At 62.7% G+C, this 11,241-nt stretch overlaps 1 protein-coding gene across 1 annotated transcript; it reads left to right on the top strand.

Annotated features, from left to right (window-relative positions):
* The first annotated feature begins 7,733 nt into the window (after window positions 1–7,733).
* RNF26 (ring finger protein 26) lies at window positions 7,734–11,241 on the top strand. The gene has a single exon (XM_066564393.1). It carries the CDS (start codon window positions 7,734–7,736, stop codon window positions 9,072–9,074), a length of 1,341 nt encoding a protein of 446 aa, XP_066420490.1. The 3' UTR covers window positions 9,075–11,241.

Below are 11,241 nucleotides of genomic sequence, written 5' to 3'. Positions count from 1 at the left end.
ATGATTAAGTTTTTTCCCCAGGAGATCAGTTGCTTAAAATGGCAATGCTGGGCAGCGATAAGGCTGAGAGCCCTCGAGCTGCTGCTGGACAGGGGAGGCCTCCTCCCTTTGCTGGGAAGAACAAGTGCAAGGGAGCTGTGCCATCATCCACGGGATGCTCAGGAGCTGCTCTCCGGCCTCACAGCCTCAGTTTTGAGATGCTCTCACACCTCGTGGCAGGAGCTCCCTGCTTGTGGTGGGGAAATCCACCCTGAGTGGGTACCCCGGGCTCAGGGACTCCCTGACAATGTTCTCACTCTGCCCCTCCCTCCAAAGGGCAGGATGCAGCACCGGAGGAGCCTCAGGCTCTGCTCTCCTTGGAGCAGGGAAAGGGATTTTCCACTTGGCACAAAACACCCCTCAAATGCCACCCTGAGAAGGAAGGAGGCCCACGGGAAAGCATCCACCGAAGTCAAACAAACAAAGCGGGAGAGCTCGGTTGACACGCCCCTGGTGCATTTTGTTCTGGGGCTAACTTTTATTCCGTGTTAAAAATAAAGCAGAACGTTGCTAAGAAAACCTCTGCAGAAAATTCCCAGCAGTTGGAAAGGGCACTGCCACTCCCTGGGGAAAACAGGCTGGGGAGCATGCCACCCTCAGGCAGCCCCCTGCTCTCACTGCACGGCTCTGCCTCCAGCTGCTCGGGCCGCAGCCTGCTTCACTTTGAAGAAAACTTGTGCTTTTTCCCCCAAATAAATGAATAATTCTGGGGAAGAGGGGCAGGATTGGAAATCAAGGCATGAACAGATGGCATGAAATCGCCCTGCCACGCTGTGTGTGGCACCCGGCGGGCTCGGGGACTGCGTGGGGAGCGGGGCAGGCTGGCCACCTTCATCTTCCCTCCCTGCTGCCTGATCTCATGCCTCCTTGTTTATCTGCTGCCTTAATGGATTTGGCTGCAGTCCCTGCTCACAGCGATGCACACACACCGTGGATCAGGCTCCTGTGTCACACCCCACGCACACAGCTGGGGTGGGGAAGCCAGGCAGCAGAGCTCTGGCCCCACCTGAGGCACAGAGCAGCTCCCAGAGCTCCCACCCTCTGGCACTGGAGGGATTTTGGTGCCTGGGCCCCCACAGCTCTCAGCACTCTCCTGCTCCATCCCTCCTGCCACCTCTCAGAGGAGGCTGTGCCTGGGCAGGCAGTTCTGCCCCTGGCAGAGGTGAGGCTTTGCCAGTCCCTGGCACAGCTGCTGGAAATCTGGGATGCACAGGACCCTGCCCAGGGCAGGGCTGATTTCCCGGCCTTATCTGAGCATCGCAGGCTGCGGGAATGATCTGGAAGTGTGCAATTGCATTTGCCTCCCTCCTCTGGCTCCTGCTGGGCCTGGCTCTCTGCAGCCAGAGGGGAGCCATGGCCAGCACAGAGCTAGGCCTGGGGCTGTGCATCCCAGCACACACCACAGCTCTTCCACCTTTTCCTGCACCCCCAGACGGATCCCTGCTGATGTGGGGACCTTGGGACGCTGCCAGAGGGAGCTGGCTCAGCGTGGGCTGTGCCTGTGCCTGTCCTGACAGGCAGCTCGTGTGTCCCAGGTGGGACGGGGGCCCTGTGCCTTCCCTGGGCCCTGCAGCCAAGCCCAGAGAGGCTGGGCTGGGCTCTGGGGGGTGCTTGGGGTGCTCTGTGCCAGCTGCCCCCAGTGAACCCTCAGCAATGCCCATGGGCTGGGGGCTGGCCCAGCTCTGGTGCCCATGGGCTGGGGCTGGCCCTGGTGTCCATGACATGGCCCTGGTGCCCATGGGCTGGGGCTGGCCCTGGTGCCCATGGGCTGGGGCTGGCCCTGGTGTCCATGACATGGCCCTGGTGCCCATGGGCTGGGGCTGGCCCTGGTGTCCATGACATGGCCCTGGTGCCCATGGGCTGGGGGCTGGCTCAGCTCCCTGCAGGTCTCTGGGGTGGATGCAGGGCAGCTGTGCAGAGTGGAAGCCTCTGGCTGTGTCCAGCCAGGCCTGCACCTCTTCACACAACACTGTCAGGGCCGCCAGGGGCCCTGTCCCCGGGGAAGGGATGGGATTCAGGCCAGCTCCAAGCGTTCCCACACCGCCCAGGAGCTCCAGCTGCTCCCCTGCCACTGCTCCCCTTACCCTTGGGGCACCTCCTGCCAGTCCCTGCTGCTGCATTTTGGAGGGCTCTGGGGCTTACACAGGGCTTCGCACTCTGGGGTGAGTACAGGAACCCTCCTGGGCTGCCCAGCCTTTGGTTCTCTGCTCCCTGGGTGCCGTGAGGTCACTTTGGGGTACCCCTGCCTCATCTCTGTTCACCTCTGGGAGCCCTCTTGGAGTTCCATGTCCTCCTCAGCTGGAGGAAAACGCCTCCATCCAGCCCCCTTCCTCCTTGGCTTGGCTTCCAGCGGCTCCTTTGTGTCTCCTCTCTCCTTCCTCTGCTCTTGTGCAGGGCCTTTCTGAGGGGATTATTAACCATGGCTACGGGGCCTTTGTTCAGGAGGGGCCAAGCAGGAGCCTGGAGGAGCCGGGAGGGTGGAGAAAGGAAGGACAGGAGCGGAAGGGGGAAGGAAGGTGGGGGGGGGAAAAGGAAGGTGACATCTGGATGTCTGTCACAGAGGAGAGCAATTTTTGGAGCAGCTGTGCGGAGGTGGCTGGGGCTCAGCGGATGCAGAGCGGTGGCAAAGCCCCAAAAAGGAGCTGAGCTGGCAAGGGTCGCCCAGCCCAGTGCAGAGAGAGCTCAGGATCCTGCCCTGGTGATGGTGCTGCTGCTGGCAGAGGACACAAGCAGCACCCCAGGGCTCCAGGACTGCCTTTGAGGGCTGGTTTGTGGCTCACAGGGGTGGCAGACAAGGCTGTGGAGCTGCCCTTGCTCCCTGCCTCGGGAGCTGCGTGCAGGGTGGATGGACAAGGACAGCTGGAGAGAGAGGGAGAACCTTATCCAGCTGAGAGCCACTGCCAAGGAAGGCATGTGGAGAGGGAGCCCTGTGCCCAGGGCTGTCACTGGACATCCTGGGGCTGCAGGAGCCCCAGGGCCCGGAGCAGGTGCAGCCCTGGGACAGGGTGTGACAGCCACGTCCTGCCCCGGCTCACACACGGGCTGGTCACGTCCGTGTCCCAGCCTGGGAGCGCTGCGGGCACGAGTGAGGGCAGGATGTGGGGATGGGCGCTGATGGGGCGGCCGGGGGAAGCCAGGAGCTGTTTATAAACCGTCCTTTTCCTTGGGAGCACTTCCACGCCGGCCGGAAAATGGCCGCCGGAAAATGGCCCCATTGTGTGCCGGCAGGACAGGGCTGGGCACTCACCCACACAATGGGGCAGAGATGGGTCCAGGGCTGGGCACTGCCCACACAATGGGGCAGAGATGGGTCCAGGGCTGGGCACTGCCCACACAATGGGGCAGAGATGGGTCCAGGGCTGGGCACTGCCCACACAATGGGGCAGAGATGGGTCCAGGGCTGGGCACTGCCCACACAATGGGGCAGAGATGGGTCCAGGGCTGCCCACACAATGGGGCAGAGATGGGTCTAGGGCTGGGCACTCACCCACACAATGGGGCAGAGATGGGTCCAGGGCTGGGCACTCACCCACACAATGGGGCAGAGATGGGTCCAGGGCTGGGCACTCACCCACACAATGGGGCAGAGATGGGTCCAGGGCTGGGCACACAATGGGGCAGAGATGGGTCTAGGGCTGGGCACTCACCCACACAATGGGGCAGATGATGGCTCAGGCTGTGGGGTCTGGCATGGGCTGCCCAGGGGACAATGAGGGGTCCTGGCCACGCTCATCCAGCGCTTGCCAATGCCACGGCTGACAGGGGAGCGGGCAGGAGGAGCAGCCCTGCCCTCTCACCCGGCTTTTCCGGCTCCCTGCTGCCAAGGAAGGGAGGAGAAGCTGGGATGGGGATGCAGCATCACTCCCTGGGCTCGCCTGCAGGGATCTCTTCCTCCTGGCTGTGTCTGCAGGGCTCCCCCGGGATGGTTCATTAGGATCATTTGTGAGAAAACCTAATGAGAGATTGGCCCCAGGCTAAAGGCTCAGCTTTGGGGGAGCCCTTCTTGCAGGGGATCCCTTTGGAGGCCTTTGGGAAGGTTCCCTGTGGAGAGGCGTGGGGGAAACTGGGGACTGACTGGGACAAGGCAGCAAGCAGGGCACAGTCCCACCAGGGCCCTGGGGAACGGTGGGGCTGGGCTGGCCAGAGAGGAATTCCTTCTTGCACGACTTTCCCATGGAAGAGGACTTGTCTTTCCCAGGGCTGTCTGGCCAGGCTCCAGGAGGAGATAGACATCCCAGCTCCCGTCGTGGGGAGACACAGAGCCCTCCAGAAACGCGGCGAGCAACCCTCATGCTCCTGCTCAGGGCCACAGGGTGAGCAATATGAGGGAAGGCTGTGCCTGCTGGGGACAGGGCTGGGCTCCCTGCAGCTCCAGGTCCTTCCTGAGGGCTCTCCCCAGCAGCCTCGGGGCGTTCCCTGCCCACAGGGTGTGGGGGATCCTTCAGCTGCCCCTCCAAGGCCAGAGGAAGAGCGAGGCACAGCGTCCTGGAGCGCAGCCCGAGGGGGGCTGGGGGATTTTCCGCAGCGGATGCAGCGCAATGAGCCATTGTTCCCGCCTGGCCGGCGAGCTCGGGGCTGCAGAGCGCTGGGCAGGGCCGGCCTGGGGGCACCCGGGGTGAGGCAGGGCCCGGCAGGACTGTGCAGCCTGGCCTGGCTCTTGGGGCTGCCACACGCCCTGCGTCTGCAGGGGAGGGCACCCTGGGCATGGTGCCCGCTGCTCAGGCAGATGGGGGCTTACTGGGAGCACTGGGAGCACTGGGAACACCGGGAGCACACTGGGAGCACACTGGAAACACTGGGAGTGCTGGGAGCACACTGGGAGCACACTGGGAGTGCTGGGAGCACACTGGGAGCACACTGGGAGCACACTGGGAACACCGGGAGCACACTGGGAGTGCTGGGAGCACACTGGAAACACACTGGGAACACTGGGAGCACACTGGGAGCACACTGGGAGCACACTGGGAACCCACTAAGAGCTCTGGGAGCACACTGGGAACACACTGGGAACACTGGGAGCACACTGGGAATGCTGGGAGCACACTGGGAGCACTGGAGTGACACCAGTAGGACCCACACTCCATAAGTCCCCTGGGGATGTGCCCAAGGATCAAGGGAGGCAGGACAAGATGCTGGGGCTGGGGAATCCCCCCAGGCTCCAGAGAATCCCTCGCTCCTGGGACACGCAGCCCTGGAGCTGTTCCCTGCCTCCCTCTGCTTCCAGATAAATCCAGAAGGGCTCGGGGTGAGGGCTGAGGCAGCCCTGGCGTCCCCTGGCTGCAGTTTTTCTGGAACGCGGGGTGAGCTCAGCTCGGTGATGGAGCCGTGATGCAGCAGCCCCGGGGCCGGGCTCGGTGCCAGCCCCGCCGGCGCTGCGCTGCCCCGGGGCTCCCGGCAGGGCAGGGCTGCGGGAGCCGCACTCGTGCCGGGCTCTGCGTCCTCAGGGCGGGCTCGGGGGGTCCCCGATGGCAGCAGAGTCTGTGCCCAGTGAGGATGAGGAGGGGAGGAGGCTCACAAGGGGGGTACACCCCGTGTGCTGCCACAGCTCCACAGCTGGGAGTGCGCCCCAGACTCCAGCGAGTGCATCAGCAGCCGGGGACTGTCCTTGTGAGGAGGGGTCCCACCCCAGCCTGGCTGCCAGGCACCTCGGTGGGCAGCTCTGTGTCCCCGCGGAGCCCCGGGAAGGGTTTCCATCCAAAGGTTTCCCCTCTCTGCTCCAGCCGAATCACTGTCCCAGCCCCCTGCGCCTCTCTCCTGCAGGTCGGGACGCCCTGGGGCTGGACATCCCACCGGAATGAGAGCGGGCAGAGCTCCCCTGCATCCCGCGGAGCACGGAGCAGCCCTGCCGTGGAGCCACGACCCCTGAACGCTGCAGCCGCTGCCCCCCGGCCCGGCGGTGGGAGCCCACCAGGGTGCCCCGGGCACGGCAGGGCACGGGCGGGCACCGGGAGCGGGGAGGGCGAGGCAGGTGCACAGCCGGAGGCAGGGAATGAGCGGAGCACGCCCAGCCCTTGGCTCGGCTCTCTTTTCCCTTCTCCTGTTTGGGAAAGCGATGAGAAACCCAAACATTACCATAAATGCTGAAAGCATCCTGACTCCGTCACTGGCATGCGCTCCCTGGGGATGCAGCAGCGCTGCCTCGGAGCCACAGCGCCAGACAGCACGACAGAGCCCGGGCACGGACAGACAGACACCGGACCCCGCCCTGCTCAGGGAGCCACCTGCAGGAAGGTGGCCCCGGCTCCCTCGGGGCTGGTGCCTCGCTGCGCGGGCTGTGGTGCTTCCCCCCTCGGCCCCGCGCTGGCCGGAGCCTCCTGGGCTGCACATGGCTTTCCCGTGGGTCATCAGGCACTGCACTCGCCCTCTCCTTCCTTAAAAAGCCTTGGGCTTCAGGGCTGCATTTTCCTGAACTTGTCATCGCCTTCAGGGCAGCAGGGCTGGACCGTCCCCTGGGGCACGGCAGAGCCAAGGCTTTGACAGCCCCACGCCCTGGCTGGGGTCCAGCAGGGAGGGCAGGACCTGCTCCAGGGCTGTAACCTTGGTGTGAGCCATGGCCATGGCTTTATGTTCAAACCTCCTGCAGGAAACTGCTTGGCCGGGTGACCCTGGGCTGACTCTGTCCCAAACAGGCCCAGGGGATCCTGCTGGCAAGTGCAGAGCTTCCCTGTGCCAGGGCTCAGGCTGGCACAAACCCCACTCATGCATGGCCACTGTGGGTGGTGGGATCCCCCTGTGCTGTTTGGAACCAGCTTTGGGGGCTGATATCAAGCCCTGCCCATCCCTGCACTGTGCCTGCTCTGTCCTGGCTCCTGAACCCCATCCCATCACTCCATCCCTTGTGCAAACTCCTTCTCCAGGTCTCCTGGAGCTCCTTTAGGCACTGGAAGGGGCTCCAAGGTCTCCTGCTCCTTCTCTCCCCAAGCTGGACACCCCCAGCTCTCCCAGCCTGTCTCCAGAGCAGAGCTGCTGCATCTCCTGACCATCCCTGTGCCCTCCTCTGGGAGTGGTGGGACAAGGGGGAACGGCTTCCCACTAACAGGGGGCAGGGTTACGTGGGATATTGGGAAGAAATTCCTCCCTGCGAGGGTGGGAGGTCCTGGCAGAGTTTGCCCAGGGAAGCTGTGGCTGCCCCATCCCTAGGAGTGCCCAAGGCCAGGCTGGACTGAGCTTGGATCAGACTGGGGTATTGGAAAGTATCCGTGTGCTATGAGCTTTTCCTCTTTATGTACTGGCACAGCTTGCTCAGGGAAGCTGTGGTTGCCCCATCCCTGGGAGTGTCCAAGGCCAGGTTGGATTTGGCTTGGATCAATCCTGAATATTGGAAAGCGTCCCTGTGCCATGAGCTTTTCCTCTTTATGAAGTAGTCGGGCAGATTCACAAAGAGATCAGGAATTGCATGAACAGTGTTCATTCCGCAGTTAAAACACTGCAAAAACCGATGTGGCTCGCGGTGAACGCTCCGGGCTAACGGGCGCTGCTGGCCCTTTAAATCACCGCAGTGGGCGTGGCCTCTGCTGGAAGCCGCGCCCCCGCCGCGCCCCCGCCGCATCCTGCGAATCGACCAATGAGCAGCGAGTCTGGGCGGAGCCCCCGCCGCTGATTGGCCGCGGGGCGCACGGCGGCGGGTGCCAAGATGGCTGCGCCCATGGCGGAGGGGCCCCGCGGCTGAGCTGCCGTACGGCCCCGCGGGGACCATGGACGTGCTGTTCGCGCTGCTCCGCGGGCTGCGCCTGCTGCTCGACCTGCTGCTGCTGGTGCTCGACCTCAACTTCTTCCTGGTGTCCTCGCTGGTGTCCGCGCTGCTGTGGCTGCTGGCCGCGGCCTCCAGCCTGCCCGCGGCCGCGGCCGCCGCGGCGGTGGCGTGCTGGGATGCGCTGGTGCTGGTGCGCGGCTGCTACGGGGCCATGGAGGGCATGCGGGCGGCCGGGCACCTGGTGTCTCACCTGGCGTCTCACCTGGCGCTGCGGGGCCGGGAGCTGGCGCAGCGCGGGCTGGGCGCCGTGCTGGGCTGCGGGCAGGCGCTGGGCCGGCAGCTGTGCGAGGCGCTGGCCATCGGCTCCAGCCTGCTGATGTACCTGGCCAACAGCCTGGTGAACGTGTGTCTCATCGGCACGCAGAACCTCTTCACGCTGCTCGCCGCCCTCTGGGACTCGCTGGCCGGGCCCGTGGTTAGGCTGGCCGAGCTGCTGGCCGCCTTCCTGGCGCACGTGTCCAGCGGAGCCATCGCCGTGTCCATCCTGCTGTGGTCGCCCTGCCAGATGGCCTTCGAGCTGCTCTGCTCCGCCACCGAGCTCTTCATCAGCGTCTTCTTCGTCAACGTCTACGGCCTGGGCTTGCTGCTGCTCATCGTGCTGGTCAGCGCCTTCGCCTTCAACCCCGGGCTGCTGTGGACGCTGACGGGATACCTGCTGGGCTACCTGCACACGCTGCCCTCCCTGCGCCGCCTGCACAGGGACGTCTGGCGGCTCTACCAGGTGGCCGTGCTCACCCTGGGAGTGGCCGTCACCTCCCAGCCCTGGCGCAGGCTGGTGGACTGGATCCAGCAGGTGACCAACTGGAGCCAGGGAGGGAGGATGGTGAACCAGGGCAGCGACCAGCGACGCGCCGTGGGTGCCCCCAGAGCCCCGGCCGCCGACAGTGTGACCCTGGGCCAGCTGCTGGCCGGGCTGGAGGAGCAGCTGGATGCAGAGCAGGGGCCGCAGCCAAGGCCTGCTCTGAGCCGTGCTGGGGCAGGGCAGCGTCCCCAGACATCCAGGGAGGAGCCAAGCACGTCCTGGTGGAAATCCCCGAGGAAGCAGCGGCTGAACGCCGAAGGAGCCCCGGACGACGACCCCTGGGTGCTGCTGAAAGAACAAGAGGAGCGTAAGAAATGTGTCATCTGCCAGGACCAGACCAAGACGGTCCTGCTGCTGCCCTGCAGGCACCTGTGCCTGTGCCAGGAGTGCACAGAGGTGCTCCTGCAGCAGGACATCTACCAGCGCAACTGCCCCCTGTGCCGCCAGGTCATCCTGCAGACCCTCAACGTCTACCTGTGAGCCCAGGGGGGGCTTGGGCTGTTTTTCCCAGGAGGTCAAGGACACCCCTGTGTGCACTTCCCAGGGCTGCCTTGAGCAGCTTCCAAAGAACTGTGGATGGTGCTGGAAGGGCAGAACGCTGTGGGGTGTCTGCTGGTCACATTTGCTGCCTAACTAGGTTGTAGCTCTTGCTAGCAAGCACAATACTGATCTCTGCAGCGGGCTGGAAGAGTTACCTGTTTTTTTGTTGACAACTTTTGCTGTTTCAGGGGCTGTTGCCTCGAGCCTGCAGCCTGAGATCCAAAGCAGAGCGCAGGAAAATGCTCTGGTCCCTCCTAGCCAAAGCTGATGGAAGGTTACAGGCTGTGCCCTCCTGGCAATCACAGGGGCTGGTGCAAGGCAAGGGAGATTTTTTTCCCAAGGTCTCACTAGAAAATTACCTGGCAGGCTGCATCCAGGCCTGGAGGAGCTCCATGGGAAAAGGGAGGAGTGCCCTGTTTGCAAGGCCCAGGGAGAGCCAGGAGCACACTCGAGTTTTTTAGTGTTTGCTGAGCCTGGCTCTCAGCTGGAGAACAGGGATTTTGGGGTACTTCATCACCCCAGGGCTTTGCTTTTTGAGGGATCTCTCTTGCCAGGACAGCGTGGAGCTGTGATGGACCCGGGCTCCCTGCAGAGCTCAGTGCTGCTGCTGCTGCTTCCACGCATCACCTATGCAAGACTAGCAAGCACACATCAGGTTACCTGCACGGGGAGGCTGCAGGGATCACTCCTCCTGCAGGGCTGCTGCTGCTGCTTGGGGAACTGAGGAGTGGCCCCCCAGGCAGCCCTGGCAGCAGCAGCAGCAGCCCAGACTTGAGCCAAGGCTGGAGAATCCTCTCCAAAACCCACACATTTTCAGCCTAAGAGTGCCATGGAGCAGGGAGGGTCACTCCAGAGCTTGCTGGCTCCTTCCCAGGCCGGGCAGGTTAGAGGGAGGAATTCTTTAGGAGAAGAGGGAGCACCCCAAAACTCTTGGGAGCTCACAGACATTCCAGCTCCAGGCACAGTTTCTGCACATCCGTGCTGTGGATCTGCAGTTGTGTGCGTGGAGCAGTACCAGGACCATGGATATCTGGGATTAGGGCAGGGCTGTACCTTTGTTTTGTCTTGTTGTTTGTCACCAATGTCGTTACTTCCATTCAGAAGTGTCCCCTGGAGCCCAAGGTGTCCATCCCATCCTGGCTGGGGCAGGCCTGAGATGGCTCATCCCAGCTTGGGCAACCAGCACCATTCCAAGAAATTGCTGGGCTGCAAGAGGGCCTTGCACTAAAAAGCTTTTCCTTTTCCAGCTGCTTGCCTGAGGTCAGCCACACGCCACAGCCAATTTTGGCTGGAGCCAGACCGGAGAGAGTCTTGACTCTGGACTGCAAGCCAAGAGCCTGAGGGCAGCTGGCATGCTTCTCCTTCTATTTTCCTTCTTGATTAGCAATTTAAGCCAAAACAGAGGCAGCAGAGAGGCCAGGCTGTGCTGGGAGATGCCTCTGAGCTGCAAAGCTGAGCTCTAGCAAGGAACTATCCTCTTGTTGAGTGGCTTTGCTCAGAAAGGCACTGCCAGGGCTGCTTGCTCCCACATTTCCTGGGAGCTGGAAGGATTCCTGGCCCAGCCAGGCTCCTGAGCACTAAAGGGTGTTAGAAGGGCTCTCAGCTGCTTCCACTCCACTCCAACGAGATGCAAAGCTCCCCATTGCTCAAGCTCTTGTCCCTGTGCCTCCCCACACACCTCCCTCGTTCAGCTGCCTCTCTCCAGCCACCAACACTTGGGAGCAGCCAAACCCTCACCAGAGGAGTGTGAACCCAGGCTCTGCCTTGTCCCAGGCACTTGCAGGGGAGTCAGGGAGCTGCAGCTGGAGTCACTCAGGGGTGGGATTGTGGCCCTGCTCCACAGGCAGCAGCATTCCCTTGGGACCAGCTCATGGATCAGGGGGTGCAAGGTTCCCTACATGAGTTACAGGCTGGGGGGAAAGGACACCTCCCCAGAAGTGCAGTTTGTTCCCTTAACCCCTTTTTTTTATATTATTATTATTATTATAGCAGTCACGCTTGTTTGTTTAGGGCCTGTTTGCTGTTTATAAGAGAAGGCTTTGCCTTAAGTTTAACTCTTTGCACTATGGACTAGATACTGAGCAGATTAAAATCTCCTTTACCAAAA

This window comes from Molothrus aeneus, chromosome 22 (genome assembly GCF_037042795.1).
Source record: "Molothrus aeneus isolate 106 chromosome 22, BPBGC_Maene_1.0, whole genome shotgun sequence".
Lineage (NCBI taxonomy): Eukaryota > Metazoa > Chordata > Aves > Passeriformes > Icteridae > Molothrus > Molothrus aeneus.
The sequence above is the reverse complement of the archived record's forward strand: the minus strand, read 5'-3'. Positions and strand labels throughout refer to the sequence as shown.